Genomic DNA, 17,940 nt, shown 5'->3' on the forward strand with positions numbered 1-17,940 from the left:
TTTCCTAATATATTAGAATCCTAGAATATAACAAATTAGGTTCAGGGACCTCAACTTCCTAACCAGTACATCTAAAATTTACACATCTCAGTCTAAAAGGAAAGATTCACGAGATGTGTTTACTGACACATCTGCAATTGACGAAAAACTGAAGCAAATTCACATGGCCCTGGCTGTCAATCTCTCAAAAACAACAGAAAGGTGAAGGAATAGAGAAACCTACCTGTACAAGTGAACATCTGCAAAAGATTTATTATTATTTATGGCAAATACACAGAGGAATCCTTCTCCTGTCCTCATGTACTGATCCCTCATAGCGCTATATTCTTCTTGACCTGCCGTATCCAGAATGTCTAATAAACACGTTTCACCATCAATCACTACCTGCTTCCTATAGGAATCCTGAGGGGAGAAACAGACAATAATTAACTTTGAAAAGATTACATTTACTAAATATCTAACTGCATAATCAAGAATCAAAATATTTAATTTATATATACTTGTATGAACTGTATTCCTGAATTTGAAAGATGGATTAGATGGCAAAGACATGGACAAATCTGGAAGGACAAAATGACACAGACAAGACAAAAAACATCATGGAAGAATCTTGAAAATCCTATTGCTTCTACTGAATACAATACTAAGCGATGACATTGTCATATGGATAGTCCACCAGCAAGTGCACAATGTATGAACCTCCCTTCTATTGTTTTTTTGAAACAATTTCAAATTCATGCAAGTGTACCCATTAAAATTCTTTTTGTGGAATTATTTGAAAGTTTGACTTATTACAAACAATTTACAGAACCACTGTGGACTCTTCAAAGCCATTTCTTCTAAGTCCAACAAGGAAATATGTAGTACAATCCTGGTTCTAAACAATAAATGATTAGATTCCTTACAGTATGGAAACAGGCCCTTCAACCCAACAAGTCCGCACTGACCCTCTGAAGAGTAACCCATCCAGATCAATTTCCCTCTGAATAATGCACCTAAAACTACAGACAATTTAGAACGGCCAATTCACCTGACCTGCACACCTTTGGACTGTGGGAGGAAACCGGAGCACCCGGAGGAAACCCATGCAGACACGGAGAATGTGCAAACTCCACACAGACAGTCGCCGAAAGCTGGAATCGAACCTGGGTCCCTGGCGCTGTGAGGCAGCAGTGCTAACCACTTAGTGACCGTGCCTCTGCAGTCAATAAACTACTGGAAGCTAAGAGATCATTTAATGGTCAACAATAAAGATTTAACAGAACAAACTGAAGGAGAATCTCAGCAAGTCAGGCAGCATCTTTAGAGAGTGAAAACAAAGTCAACATTTTGGGTCCAGTGACCCTTCTTCAGGACTCAAGAGTTAGTTTATAATCAGGATCGATAGTGAAAAATAATACTGGATGGAATTACAATCAAATTGAAGAAAAACTGAGCTCACAAACGGTGCAAAAACAGTCTCATCTACACACAATAATCTTATATTCAACTGTAGAACAGAAAACGCTGCGAAAAGTCAACAGGTCCAGTAGCATCTATGGAGAGGCCAACAGAATTGATGTTTCAGTTTAAGACATTCCATCAGAACTGGACAAAGACGTTTTACAGGTTTTATGCAAGTACAGAGAGATGATGATGTCATGGTTCTTCAGAAAGACCAACCGACCTTAAATCAATAATAGGAAGAAGATTATGTCTACAGACAGAAGATTATGATGACTGTAAACACTTAAAAGTTAACCAGGCAGTGAATTTGCAGACATGTTATACTTCACTAATGTTATCAAAAGCCTTCAATGAAATTATCAAATAAATCAAACTGAACACAGCGGAGGGATCTATTTGGACATGAAGGTAACACTAATTACATCGGGATGTTCACTGTGATTCAGTGGCTGGACTCCTCACTTGAGTCAGAAGGCTTGGTTCAAATATTACTTCAAAAGCACAAAACTTCAGACTGGCATCCCCAGTGCAATTTTTCTTTTCCATTCACTCATAGGATGTGTGGATCACTCAGGGGACCAGCATTGATTAGCCATTGCTGTGGGTCTAGAGTTGCATACAGGTCAGACCAATAAGGATGGCAACTTCCTTCCCCAGAGGACTTTACTGAACTACATAGATATATTCCCAAAGACTGCTTCATGTTTAAAATTAGATGCTCAATTCCAGATTTTTACTGAATTCAACTTCACCATCTGGGATGGCAGAATTCAACCATGGTCCTCAAAACATTTCCTGGATTTCTGAATTAACAGTCTGGTGACAATACATTAGGCCATCACTTCCTCTCTGGAGATGTGTCAAGGGGGTTTTGGTAAATTTCTGAAGATTTTGTAGATAGTACATACTGCTCCTACTGAGCAGTGGTACAGGAATTGAATGCTTGTGGATGTAGTGCTAAACAAATGGCTACTTTGTCACGAATATCATCAAGCTTCGAGCATTGTACAGTCATCCAGACAAGTGGAGAGTATTCCATCACATTTCTGACATGTGCCTTGTAGAGGACTCATTTCTTATTGGCAGGCTTTGGAGGCGGAGTTACACATTTCAGAATTCCTAGCCTATGAGCTCTTCTTGAAGCTATTGTATTTAGAAGGCTGGTCTCAGATCAATATTTGGTCAATTGTAACTCTCAGACTGAGAACGAGGAATTCATTGATGGTCATGCCATTGTCCCTTAACATTCAATGGTTAGATTCGCTCTTGCTGGCCATTATATGGCACTTGTAAGGGTGAACACTACTACCACTTGTCAGCTCAAACCTGGGTACTGTCTAGATCCGCTGCATTCAGATATTGACTGTTTCATTATCCAAAGAGTTACAAGTGGTGCTGAACATTATGTAACTATCAGCAAATATCCATACATCTGACATTATGTATAGAGTGAACACCACAGTGGCTTAGAGTCATATGGTGTACAGCATGGAAATAGACACTTTGGTCCAACTTGTCCATGCCGACCAGATATCCCAACCTAACCTCATCCCACCTGCCAGCAACCGGCCCATATCCCTCCAAACCCTTCCTATTCATATACCCATCCAGATGCATTTTAAATGTTGCAATTGTACTAGCCTCCAACACTTCCTCTAGCAGCTTATTCCATACACGTACTACCCCCTGCGTGAAAAAGGTGCCCCTTAGGGCTCTTTTACATCTTTCCCCTCTCACCCTAAACCTATGCCCTCTAGTTCTAGATCCTCCCATCCCAAGGAAAAGACTTTGTCTATTTATCCTATCCATGCCCCTCATGATTTTATAAACCTCAATAAGGTCACCCCCTCAGCCTTCGATGCTCAAAGGAAAACACCCCCAGAGTATTCAACCTCTCCCTATAGCTCAAATCCTCCAACCCTGGCAACATCCTTGTAAATCCTCCCCTCCTCTCGCAAAAGTGGGTATATTTTAATGATAGTATTTTAGGCTCAGCATGGGAGAAATTAGATATCTATTTTTGAAATCTTACTGCATGCATTTCCTATATTTTATCAGTGACTTTATAGCCAAATATTTTAGTCACCATAACAACATCAAGAAGCTAAGCAATCTGCAAATAGAAATCTTCATAAAACAATAATGTGTGAAAGATTAGACAATCTGTTTTATTAAAATAGTTGGAACATAATAATTGGCCAATCCACCCAGAGAGAATTCTATCGCCAAAATGCTACCTTTTATGTCAAAAAGTGAAAATGCCACATCTAATCTGAAAGTCAACACCTTTCAAAATGCAGCTATCCTTAGTAGCCACACACGCAGATGACAAGCAACATGAATTCGACTGGGACAACACTACTATTATAGGACAAGCCAAACAGGGAACAGCCAGGAAATTCCTAGAGGCATGGCACTCATCCACAGATTCAACCAATAAGCACATCGATCTGGACCCAATATAACGGCCACTGCAACGGACAGCTGGAACTGACAACCGGAAGCGGCAGATTCAAACCATTACAAATGCCGGAGGAAAGATCACAGAAGCGCTTCACAGGAGGCTCCCAAGCACTGAGGATGTCACCTAGACAGGGGACGAAACGTCTGCAACACAAATTCCCAGCTCGGCGAATAGAACCACAACAACGAGCACCCGAGCTACGAATCTTCTCACCAACTTTGAACACTCCTAATACTGTGTAAATTTCAATTTGAATTTTGTGAAGTCTCAGGAGATGGACTTAGACTTGCAACTTTATGACTGACACAAGAGTTCAAGCATGGAGCCAAGGCTGAAACTAAAACGTTAACAAAATGCTAGGTTGCACATATCAAGATCGAAAACAAAAGGTAGTGAATCTGAAAATTGTTTACAGTCAGAGGAGGATTCTTTTTTGTTCTTTTGGAAATGTATAACATTTTTTGGAATTAATAAAGCTGGAATTTTTTTAAAATTGAACAAAGAATACAGTATCATTTACAACCCAAATCATAAATAAAAGTCTGCCTAAATTACTATATTACTTTCAGCATTACCCCATAGCCAACTCATGGAATGAGCCCATTTACCTCAATTGTTGGATCATATTCATCCACAAAGTGGTTCTGAATCAACTGGATCGTCAAGGCACTCTTTCCTACACCACCAGCTCCGACCACTACCAGCTTATATTCCGTCATTTCAAGCTTCCCTTAGCAGCTAAACTGATAAATGAAAAGATAAGAATATTAGGCAGAGTTATCAGTAGTAAAGTTTCAGGAAATGAAATCGGTCGATTTGTGAAACTTTCCTGCAGGGTCTATTAGAACACCACCAAGCAGAATAATTACAAACTCTGTCCTCATAAAACTTAACTGTGTTTGGGTAGTCTTGAGTTATATGTCAGCCTATTACAGGTAGTATGCTGAGAAAGCATTTAGTGACGATTTAAATATGTGAATCACAAAATTATAATGATTTCAACAGTTAATTCACAAAACAATGGTTTAATCATATGCAGTTATAAAGCAATTGGCCAACTGTGACTTCTAGAACCATTAAGTAGAGTTTATGTCACATTTTAATACTGGACTAGGAAATATTGCAATGGGTCAAATTATGTTTCTAGACTCAGCCTGGTTAAATCCAATCCATCTAAAAGGTCAACAAAATGCAATAAAAATCACATGAAAACAAACTTTTAAAAGGTGTTCATTAAAATGCTAATACAATTATCATCCTATATTGCTTCCTCAAAATTAACAGAAAATTGTTGCCAGGTAGCTTGTGAACATAAAAACATAAGAAACAGCAGTATTTGATCATGTGCACCCATGGGTTTGCTTCACTATTCAACATAATCACAAATGATCTTCTACCTTAAGTACATTTAGACTTATTCGCTATATTCCTTGAGAAACCAAAAAGATCTCAGCCTTAAATATATTCAAGTATGGAGCATGTACAACAGGTGGGATAGAGAATTCTAAAGATTCACAACTCTCAGAGAAGACATTTCTCATCTCAGTCCTAATTTACCAACCCCTTATCCTGAGACTTCGCCAAAGTTCTCAATTCACTAGCTGAAGAGGCAACCTCTCAGTTTTATACCATTAAGGCTCTTCAGAATCTTGCAGATTTTAATAAGATCATCTCTTAGTGTTCTAAATTCCGGAGATATAGGTTCAATTTACTCTGCCTCTCATCACAGGTTTTCGGGATGTGAGGGTTGTTCTTCGCTGTACATCCTCTCAGAACTACATCCTTTATTGGATTTGGAGACCATAACTATACACAGTACTTCAAATGTGATTTTGACAAAGCCTTCCAACAATAGCAAACCATCCTCATTCTGGTATTCCAATCCTTTTGTGATAAAGGTTAACAGACCATTTGCTTCCAAGTTGCTTGCCACACCCAAGTTCATGTTCCTTGTATACGTTCACTGGAGTTTCTTTGATCACAAGCATTTGGAATCACTTTTCACTGAAACCATACGGGTACTTGAAAATGGCTACTTTTAAAATGACAAGAATTTTTACATAAAAAGTAAAAGTTGATCTATAAGCAAGCACAGAACTTCCTACCTGTAGCCCACTGTATTAAACAGAAAAACTGAGTGAGGAAAAGTTCAGCAATGCATTCTCCATCTCAAGCTATATGCACTAGAGGCTTTCTGGGGTGTTGGGTGTGTCAGCCCACAGTACAATAGAAATAAATGAATCTTCATCTGATCTAATGTTCAAAATAAAAAGTACAGTTTAATTTACTGGAGGTCAGCAACTTCCAAGTCAAGTGAGAAGTTAGGAGACAAAAATTAATAGCAATAACTTCTGGGGAATGAGGAGAAAGGATTGAAATATGCTCATATGACTGCTTAAAAACACAAGATGTAAATTTTTGAGGTCGCCTGAATCTCAACTGAATTGCTCTCAAATTACATTTGAGGTTTCAGTTATCCTCCATTCACAGAACATGTAGAAAAACATTTACTGTTGAGTTCAACATGTGTGGATAGAACAAGGGTAAGTAAAATACAACCACACAGACACCTGATCCTTTCACATTCAATGGTCATAACCAAGTTCTTTGGACTGAATTGTACACCACAAAATCTGGCTTCCTGCACAGATCAGGCATAGTAGTCAAGATTGATTAAAAGGGAACATCTGATTTGATGTCAAAAATAAAATACACGTCCATTTAGAACTGGCAAAGATCCAGCCTGGATCCTGTTCTCAATGCAAAATCCTGCTCCCCTACGACTCTGCAGCATAGCACTACAGAAGGAAGAAAATGTCGATACAAAATTGTTTGTGCATCTTCTCTTCAGGTATTAACAAAAGCCTGATTCACTCTCAGAAAAGACAGGCTTTCCGCCTGCACTCAATTGCAATGAAGTTCTCCTGAATTGTTCTCCAAACTGTCAGAATTGTCAGTTCTCAAAACTGAACTGCCGCTAATATATTCATCTGTAAGTGGCAAGCAAACACTTTATAAATAACTACTCCAATATGCAAACTAGCACATGATCCTTTCTTAAAAGGAAAGGAAACAGCGATATCAAGTGAGTTGATCAGACTTACCATCAACTAACCCAATTTCCCAGAACATGATCACTTTTAGGAACAGTAAATGGCCATTAAAAATTGCCTGACACAATCATTTTCAAACAAAGACTACTAAACACTCGCTGATACTCTAAGCTATGTAATGCATAACTAAAAGCTTCCAGAAAACATGACGCTACTGCATACATGCACCTCCAAGTTATCAAAAAGCATCTATGATCAGTAGAATGCCAAATGAGTAGTGCACGAACACGAACCCAACTTTCCAACTCCACTTATGGTAGATCCACAAGGGCCAACACAATGCATGAACTCGACACATCTGTCTTTGATTGCATAAGCAATAAGGCTCTCTATGCCATTCAAAATAGCACAATTCTGACTGGGAAGCACAGTACTTCTTGACCCTTGACCCCCACCCCCAAAAAAAGTGTCAAACATATTGATAAATATGTAATGAATATCTTATCGTAATAAATTCTCTGAAAATGTAAGAAAGCCTATTTAAACATTAGAAATACACATTTATACCCTGCCTACTCCTTTATAAGTTTCGGATTATCTCTTGCAATATGATCAGTTCTACCATTATAACAAAGACACAACCAAACCAAATCAGTCCCCCTAGCCCTGTATTCACAACGTAGTAAAATTAAACATTCAATGACCTTCAAAATTGACCCCAATGGTTCCCAATCAGACTTAGTGAATAACCAATACCAGACATCAGGTTTATAGCTTAAACAAATGAGTTAACAATTTATTAATAATGCAGTAGCTTTAGAAGAGCAAAGTTGAGCAATAAGGTAATCTAATCAATGTCAAAAATTTAAACACAAATTTCTTTGATTCTAGCCCACACTCTCTCATAGACAGACAAGGAATAAATCAAAAGGAAAAAAAAAAAGAGTTGTAATCGGCCAGTTTACTTAAACAGTCTCTGCAATCCATAATCTCACAGGTACACAGTATTGGATCCTGCCTTGCTTTTAGAAGACATTGATGCATGCAAACAGCTTCTAGCAGGATTCGATCAATATTCACTGAATACTTATAACAGATTCTATTCTCTGAACTTTCAATAAGTTGATAATGGGAAGATAACTAAAGAGCAGCCAAACCTCTGTTCTGCAGCTTTCACATCCTTTCTTCTTTACTTAAAGACTTTACTTCTTTACTTTGCTTCTGTTTGTTTTCATTCTCTTTGCTAAACTGATTGGCACCATAACTCCATTAGGCTACAATTGACATTCAACATGTACCATCTATTTAAGTGTAAGGCCTCTCCATAGTTGAAGCATTAACAAGAGTATTTATAACAATAACTAACTTTCAGGCCAGGCCTTATAAAAAACAAATCAGTTTTTGTTCACTCCTTAAAAAAAAACAAGCTGCTACTCACAGTCCAAAAGACACCTTCAACTCTCAGTTTACAGCTCCAAACCAAAACTGATAACATTTTTAAAAAACCTCAAGGCGACTTTCAGCAAATTTGAAATCCTGATTTTTCTCCCTCCCTTCTGTTGTGATACTTGAGACCAAGTAGCACTGGAGTGAAATTTCAGTATAAAATAAAATGACATTCATCTACTTAAAGTATTAGGACAGACTGAGTTAGAAGCATTTTCTTTTTCATCTAATTTACTCTCCCGTCCTAACTAATGCAGATGTATAGATCCACAAGTATTGGTCACTCTCTTTTGTAATAATCTTCTGGCTTTTCTTCACATGGGCAAGATTTTCAGTCAGGAGGGAACATCACAGCACATACTTTTCAGCAAAAACTCCCGAGAGATATTAGGAGTGCTTTGGTATTAGGAGAAAATATCAAATATCCATCTCCTGGCCGGAGTCCAAATTAGTGGCTCTAATGTCACTCAGCATAAATAAACTAACACAGCAGAGACTGGGAGCCAGTGTCTGCAGCCTGCTGTCCTCTACTGGTCCAATACATACTACCTTTTTCAACTAAAGCAACACACATTTTCTTATTAGATCATGAAGTAAATGGAGTTGAATTTATTTAACTTTTTCAAAACAAGACTGTCAGACTTCAACTCAACTGTCTTTAGCAACAGAATACACAACCCCAATATCTTTCAATATGACAACATCTTGAATTTTCCTGAAATGGTCTTATTAGATAAATGGTTTCCAGTAGATAATGACATGGCCCTGGTACACTAAGGCTACTGCAAATTTAGTATCCTTGGATTTTCAATTGGCACTTGACAAAATATCTCAAATAATTAGGTGCATTCTATAAACATTGCACCATAGAATATAAAGAGGGAAAAGCCTCCTTGACTTCACTATTATCTATTTTTCTGTTGCAAATGTATCTTGCCCACAACGGTATTGGGAAGACTGACCACCCCATGGTTTTCAATGGAATAGAAGTCCCATTTTCATACTGAGGACACCATGTTAAATAGATTGATTTGGAACAGATCGAACAATTTACGAGGCACTATGGGCCATTTAGCAGCAACAGAATTATATTCAAACAATCTGTAACCTCATGGTCTGATAAACCCTAGTTCATAAGTAGGACAACAGAGCATGCCAGGAGAAACACTGGTGTTCTAAAAATTAGATGCTAATATGGTAAAGCTACACCATAGGCAACAGTACAAAAAGGACTGTGCCTCGTGATCCCACAACCAAAAGATCGGAATAAAGTTCTGCATTCAACTGTAAATGGTGAATGATTAAGCAACTAATCATGAAGCAACTAATCAATGGAGAAGGCTGTTCTACAAATATTCACATCTTCAATAATGAGGGAATCCAGTACATTGGCGTAAAAGACAAAATTAACATTTACAATCAATTTTAGCCACAAGTGCCAAATGGCTAATCCATCTCTGCCATCTTCCGAGATCCCAGAATTACACAGTTGTGGATCAAAATCACACAACTCTTCACAAAAGCACTCAGGGTAATCTACAGCAGTTGGACTGTAGCAATTCAAGATATCTAACATTTGCCTTTCAAGGGTAATTGGGCATCATCAACAATAAGATGGCCATGCCAGTGTACTCTTGGTCAATGAGAGATTTTTAAAAAACATATGTTAATGAGCATGAAACAAAGAATTAGGGTTATCAGGGTGTGCATGAACTGCGGAATTTAAATGGACTTCCCCAAATTTTGTGCAAGAACATAATTTGCTGACGTATATAGAAGTTTTGTAAGACAGCAAATCAAACACTGATGCAAAATGGGTTCAGGACCGGACACATTTGGGTTGGCAGAAAGAATTTAATGTGAAGTAATTGGCTCCAGGAACAAACAAAAGGAATGGAAGCATATACAACAGGAATACAATGTGGGGCAAGATCTGTAAACATTCAAATTCCCTACAATTGTAAATATCAATAGTTAATTATATTTTTTAAACAGAGCCAATAATGCTCAGGATTTTATATATAAATGCATGTAGTACAGTACTCTCCCGTACCCGCAGGGGATATATTGCAAAACCTAACGCGGCAGCTCGAAACCACAGTTAGGAGTGAACCCATTCAGTTAAATGGGAAATTTAGCTTCCCAGCAGCCCCCAGCCCCTGATTCCTGAAGGCTCCCTATAATAGGTTCAGGCAGCGGTAAACAAAGGGTAACTGAAACGATACGGGGGTCATCCTGTATAACACAATGATATTTATACAATCTATCAAGTAAGTAGGTGCTTACAGCATTGATGCAACAGAACTATACCGGGGAGAAAACAAAGATTTAAGGCACTAGGATTATATGCACTGGATCAGAGAATGCTACGAGAAGATATAGTTATTTTAAATGTATGAAAGACCTGAGGGAGTGGTTAAACACAATTTCCATTAGTGAAGTAAAGACGATGACAATTTTAAATAATCAAAGTTATAGAAACAATAGAGATATTTATTTCTCCCGAGAGCTGTTGCAGCATGGAATGTTTTCACAGGGATTAGCTATAGTCATTGGATGGGTGAACAACTACTTGAAAAAGTTAGAGTCAGAATAAGATGTAAGTATATGGAACTAATTCTGGATTGATTGAGCAAAGAACCAGCATAGACATGGCAGTCTAGACGCTGTTCTTCTGTAAATATCTAAAAGACCAAAGAACAGTACAGCACAGGAAAAGACCCCTCTAGCCCATCAAACCTGTGCAACACACGAAGCTTTTCAAAACTAAAAACCTTTTGCCTCTACATAATCCGTATCCCTCTATTCCTTATCTATTCATTGATCTGTCAAAATGCCTCTTAAGCGCTGCTATTGTATCTGCTTCCACCACATCTTCTGGAAGTGCATTCCAGGCACTTACCACCTGTGTGAAAAACTTGCCTTTTACATCTCCTTCAAACTATTCTCTTTTTACCTTAAATCTATGTGCTCCTGTAACTGACATTTCTATCCTGGGAAAAAGACTCCAACTACCATTGTATCCATTCCTCTTCTATCAGGTCTACGTCAAGTAACCTGCAATTTATTGACTAGTTTACTATTAAAAATACAGAGATTTGGCTCCAGAATAAACCACAATCGCTTTGGCATCTACTGCAATTTATCTATAAAACAAGATGAGTATTTCTTGACAAAAGAGCATAATTTTTTTTTTAAGATCACCATATTACTATTTTAGAAGCATAATGGTTACTTTGTATTAGTTATCAAAGGCATTTACTTCGAAAGGTAAACAACATCTCAATAGATATTTCACTTGCTTTAGCTCTAGACAAGGCTTCTCATAGTTGAAGTAGTAGCCAAGTTCCTGTAACATGGCACATACCTGCTCAATGGTTGCCTGTACAGCCAATTTATGAGGAACCTCAAGCAGGATTGTATGCACAACACGCTAGATGGGAATTATAGGAAAGCCATAGGGCTAACAAAAGAATGAAAAGGATAACCCTACATCAACAATTAAGAAAATCTAAGACAGCTTCAATTACACTGCCAAATACTGATGTGAAAGGAGACATTTTTGCAAGTGGTTAGGCTGTTTTAATAATGTTATAATTTACATTAGTGTCACTACTTCAAACAATTCTTGTAATGAAAATATTTTCATTGTTTGGAGATTGAAGATAAGCAGTTAGCCCTATAGCTTTCCTGTAATTCCCATCTCGGGTGTTGTGCCTACAACCCTGCTTGAGGTTCCTCAAATTGGTTATGCAGGCAACCATTAGGCAGGTATGTACCATGATACAGGAACTTGGCTGCTACTTTCTGAGTACAAGAAAATAATTCAAATGTTAATAATGTCACATTTCTAATCCTAATTAATCAATGTAATCACAAGGCAACAGCAGATTCAGTCCGTGGTGCTTTAATTGTTCAGGCAACACCTGGGAACTGCAGGGAGAAAGTGAGGACTGCAAATGCTGGAGATCAGAGTTGAGAGTGTGGTGCTGGAAGAGCACAGCAGGTCAGGCAGCACCCTGAGGAGCAGGAGAATTGACGTATTGGGCATAAGCCTTCATGAGGAATGAGGCTTGTGGGCCGGCGGCGGCGGGGGGTGAAGGAGGAGCTGAGGCTGGTGGGGAAGGTAGCTGAGAAAACAATACTTAGATGAAGGTGATAGGTCAGAGGGGAGGGTGGAGCGGATAGATGGGAAAGGTGATGAACAGGTCAGGAGGGCAGTGCCGAGTTGGAGACTTGGGACTGGCATAATGTGGGGGGAGGGGAAATAAGGAAACTTGATATCCACATTGATCCAGTGTGGTTGCAGGGTCCCAGGAGGAATATGAGGTGTTCTTCCTCCAGGCGTAGGCTGGTAAGGGTTTGGTGATAGCCCAGGACCTGCATGTCCTTGACGAAGTGGGAGGGAGAGTTGAAGTGTTAAGCCACAGGGTGGTGGGGTTTGTTGGTGAGTGTCAATTCTCTTGCTCCTCGCATGCTGACTGCCCTACTGTGCTTTTCCAGCACACCACACTTAACTCTGGAATCTGCAGGGTTGAGCTCAAAAATCCTCTCCTTAATGGTTTCAGAGACTAATTCGCAATCTACCTAGGCACTTAGTGTATGGAGGCATATCATTTCAGATGGAAAAAGATGTATTGAGGAATCTGAAAGAACTCTATGTCAAGAACTGCATGATCCATGCCATCGGCCAAGCAATGAACATAATCATGATATGCTGCCTGAAACTAGAAGACAAAAGAAACTGTTATTCATACTCGCCTATAGATCAAGCAACGTGATAGCAGTGCAGATGTTTGTCTGCTCAAAATATACATCAAAGCTTGGATGTGGGGATTCAATATTTCTTCAGGAATGTGTGTTCTGAGGAAGACATAAAACATTTTCAGGAGGATTTTGACAGACTGAGTGTTTGGGCAAGTATGCAGCAGATGGAATATAACATGGAAAAATGAGATTTCCAGAAGAGATTGGAAGTTGCACGTGTGAAATGGGACTTGGGTGTCTTAGTCAGCAAGCCACTGAAAGCAGACATGGAGGTACAATCAGGTATTAGCAAGGCTAATGGAATGTCAACCTTTTTTAACAAGAATATGTACAGGAGTAGTGGAAGTGTTGCTTGGAACTTAGTTAGATTCCACTTGGGAGTATTCTGTGCAATTTTGGTTTATTTTCAAGTATTATTACCATAGAAGGAATGCAACAAAGGTTCACCAGACTTGTTCCTGGGATGGTGAGACTGTACTATGCAGGGATATTGGGCAAATAGTCCTGTATTCTCTAGAGTTTGGAAGAATGAGAGGTGATTTCATTGAAATCAGCAAAGTACTTACAGGGATAGACAGTAGATATAGGTGAAATGTTTCTCCTGGCTGGAGTGTTTAGGACCATGGGACACAAGATGCCTTTCAGGACAGAGATTAATGAACAGTGGGGACAAGTACTGCTCCTTACAGTATTCCATTAGCCAGTTTGACAATGTCAGAATGGTCCACTTATTCCTGTTTTCTGTCAGCTCACTCATCCTGATAACCAAGCCAATACCTCCTACTTCACATGTTTTGATTTTGCTGACTCACCTGCAGTGGGGGGACCATATCAAAAGCTCAAAATCCAAATACAAAATGTCTCTTTACCAATTGCGTTGGCAGCACCCTCAAAAACTAAGTCTGTCAAACAATTTTCCACTGTCAAATGGTGACTATGCACAATCAGATCATTTTTATCCAAGTGACTACTTATTGCATCTTTTAGCTTGAAGCATTTTCTTTATTATGGATATAAGACTCATCGTTCTGCAGTACCTGTTTTTTAAACCCTCACTGCTTTGTGGGGTAATATTTGCAAGCTACCAATCTGTAGGAATCATTCGAGCATCTATGGAATTTTGGAAATCAATGTAACACTCTGGTATGTAGACCATTAGATCATGTGGAAGTATCAACTGCAACATTGCACCATCTTGCAGACTGAGGAAATGTAGAAAACTTTTAAAAGAAGGCTGTCCCCACTCATGAATTCCCTGACCCCATAAACCATCCTTCCCCAAGCCTGTACATGGTCAGTACTCCAGCAGCAATCCATAAAAGAACTCCACTTTCACTCTGCAGTTTAAGTAAAGAGAAACATTTTTCTTTCTTTGCTCAATTAAAACCTACTAATGAAAGCTGAACATAATTTTGTTTAGTTAACTTGATCACAAATTTTTTTACAAACAGACCAAAGCAAAGCAAAAGAAATTGAAGACAACGAAAAACTTGCTGCACTTACATCATGAGCTGATATCATAATACTAAGTATTTCTAAACAAGAAGCATTAATGAACTATTGCACCTTACAAACACTACCATACTAGCTGCAGGTTCAAACAGCTGTAACTAACTCCAATTCCAGTATTCAGTCGATTCAATGGCTTCTCTAACACCTTGATATGGTACAACCTAATGTGTCATGTAATGGACCCCTGTAACATGCACCAAGGAATAATTAAGTTGAAGTTAAGTACCATAAACCACTACATGCTTACTCTAATTCTCAAGTCACACCACTGAGGTAATGCCAAATACAGGCCAGTGGATGTCACATATAGAAGGAGCAAATACTGGTCAGCTTTTAAACAAGACAGACTTATAATTATATAGTGCATTTCACAACCAACAGCTACAGCCAACCAAGTACTTTTTAAGTGTAGTCACATGTAGATACTTGAACAGGTTGATTGAAATGTTACAAAATGTCTGGGATAAATGAGGCTTGAACGCAGACACTACCACTGCATTACAACAGCCCTAAAGTGAAAGTAGTGGCACGTCTATTCCCATGCTGTCCCAAACAGTTTAATTGAACACTTTGGTTTAGCGGATTGGAGAAAGGCACTCACTGAAATTTGATACAGGCATTTTAGAACAAAGTCACAACGCCAACCAGCCCATAAGAATCCATTCCAACTCATCACCCTATTTAGTAGGCAAGTACTTTAACCCACCAAGCTACAGCTCCAGATGGTCCATTAGAACTCACTCTTATTCATCATCCTCCAAGGAATCCCAGAGCAGGTCTAACAGCATTTTGAGGAGAAAGTGAGGACTGCAGATGCTGGAGATCAGAGGTGGAAATGTGTTGCTGGAAAAGCGCAGCAGGTCAGGCAGCATCCAGGGAACAGGAGAATCGACGTTTCGGGCATAAGCCCTTCTTCCTGAAGAAGGGCTTATGCCCGAAACGTCGATTCTCCTGTTCCCTGGATGCTGCCTGACCTGCTGCGCTTTTCCAGCAACACATTTCCAGCTAACAGCATTTTGAAGCCAGCACATCCAAGAAAGGCTTGCATGGAGACCTTCGATGATAAAACTTCGCTGATGTAATGCCAGAAATAGAAAAGGCCAGTTCACTATGACAGGTTTCCTGCTTTACTTCGCGGAATTACAAGTATTACTGTGCTTAAGCAAACGCCCAGATTAAGCTTGCACTTAGCACAGAATGGCCAAATAAGACATCCATTCACGCAAAAGGTACTATTAGATGCATGCTTCTCGGTCAGTGAAATGAGCAGCTATCATTGAGTTTAGATTAGATTAGATTAGATTAGATTAGATTAGATTACTTACAGTGTGGAAACAGGCCCTTCGGCCCAACAAGTCCACACCGACCCGCCGAAGCGCAACCCATCCATACCCCTACACATCTACCCCTTACCTAACACTACAGGCAATTTAGCATGGCCAATTCACCTGACCTGCTCATCTTTGGACTGTGGGAGGAAACCGGAGCACCCGGAGGAAATCCACGCAGACACGGGGAGAATGTGCAAACTCCACACAGTCAGTCGCCTGAGGCTGATACCAGTTAAGTATGTGCACGATTGGACATGGGAGGATGACAGGATTAGATGTGGCCGTAAAACATTCCTCATAAAGGGCTCATTCCCGAAATGTCAACTCTCCTGCTTGACCTGCTGTGTTTTTTCAGCACCACACATTTCTGCCATAACACCTCTATCAACTGAATAGCATATAAGACTCCCTATCCAACTTCACAAAAAATTACCGTCAACGAGGAACTTTAAGTGAAATGAGACGGACGGCCCTTGAAATCAAGGCAAAATTTGATGGAATATGGCCTTAGCAAAACTGAAGTTAAAAGAAATGAGGAAAGTTCTCCACCAGCTGGAGTCAAACTGAGTGTAATGGAAAACGTTTGCAGTCAACATACCATTTTTTTTTAACCATAAACTATTTCTAGCATGGCTACACACTAGCAGTTCTTTAAACAGGCTAGACTTGCTTGCAGCCTGTGCAAACTCTTCAAGTTGCCGCAAGGCATTGAGAGATCGTGGATTATGATTCTTGGTGGATAATTATCTTAGCACCAGTGAAATTCGAATTCAAGATCTCATTAAGGTAGGGTCCCAAGCCAAGTTAACCCAACTTTGAATGCTTCATTGACCTCACTTCCATCTTAAGTTCAGAAGTGGCAATATTCACTAAAAATTAACTACTTAGTTCTGATCACAACTCTTCAGACAATGATGCAGGCCACAACTATATACAATAAGGCATGGACACAGCTTTGAAACCCACAACTGTACTCATGATAGAAGCAAGCAGACACATGGGAAAAACCACATGTTCAACATCTCATCAATGTTATAAACACATCCTGACTTAGAATAATATCACTGTTCCTTCATGTTCGTTGGATCATAATCCTGGAACTTAATACAAACAGCATTCAAGACATAATACTTCACAGAAACAGCATCAGTTCAAGGCAACAGCTCATCAGCTTCTAAATGCATTTCGAGGTGGAATAAATGCTGGCTTTGCTAGTGACTTCCACATCCCATTAATGAATTGTTTTTTTTAAAAAAGCATGTGTTCAGGTCTATACCTCATCCGTCACAAAGCCATGTTGACTATCCCTCATCAGTCCTTGCCTTTCCAAACACATGAGGTGGTAGTGAGGACTGCAGATGCTGAAAAGTCAGAATCGATAAAGTGTGGAGCTGGAAAAAGCACAGCAGGTGAAGCAGCATAAGTGCAGGACAGTCGACATTTCGGGCAGCACTCTTCGTCAGGTCTGGAGAGGAGCATGGGGACTAAGGAATAAATAGAGGAAGGGGGTGGGGCTGGAGAAAATGTAGGTAGGATGGCGATAAGTAAATGCAGGTAAGAGGTGAATGGGATTGGTCAGTGGGAAGGGTGGAGCAGATAGGTGGGAAGGAAGATGGACAGGTTAGATTGGGTCAAGGGGGCAGAGTGGAAAGGGAGGGCTGAACCTGGAAAGATGTGTGCGCGAGCGCATGCGTGCACGGGTGGGGGGCAGGATTTGGAAACTGGTGAATTCAATGTTGAGGCCATAAGATTGCAAGCTCCTGAGGTGGAAGATGAGGTGTCATTCCTCCAGTTTATGTATGGTCTTATTTTAACGGTGGAAGTGGCCCAGGATGGACATGTCGTTGAAGAAGTGGGAGGAGTTGAAATAGCCGGCAACCAGGAGGTGGGGTTAGTTGGAGCGTGCGGACCAAATAGACCC

At 39.6% G+C, this 17,940-nt stretch overlaps 1 protein-coding gene across 2 annotated transcripts in view; it reads right to left on the reverse strand.

Moving 5' to 3' along the window:
• Positions 1-17,940, reverse strand: part of nras (NRAS proto-oncogene, GTPase) — an 85,878-nt gene that overhangs the window by 36,999 nt on the left and 30,939 nt on the right. Inside the window, exons 2-3 of one of the 2 annotated variants that reach the window (XM_087973679.1) lie at positions 4,519-4,653; positions 224-402 (exon numbers count right to left, since the gene is read on the reverse strand). In XM_087973679.1, coding sequence (XP_087829805.1) covers positions 224-402; positions 4,519-4,629 — 290 coding nt within the window. In that variant the 5' untranslated portion in view covers positions 4,630-4,653. The remainder of the gene's footprint in view (positions 1-223; positions 403-4,518; positions 4,654-17,940) is intronic. The other variant, XM_087973680.1, reaches the window with a different exon arrangement.

This window comes from Chiloscyllium plagiosum, unplaced genomic scaffold (genome assembly GCF_037043375.1).
Source record: "Chiloscyllium plagiosum isolate Xiang-an unplaced genomic scaffold, Cpla_swu_hap1 HiC_scaffold_26, whole genome shotgun sequence".
Taxonomy (NCBI): Eukaryota; Metazoa; Chordata; class Chondrichthyes; order Orectolobiformes; family Hemiscylliidae; genus Chiloscyllium; species Chiloscyllium plagiosum.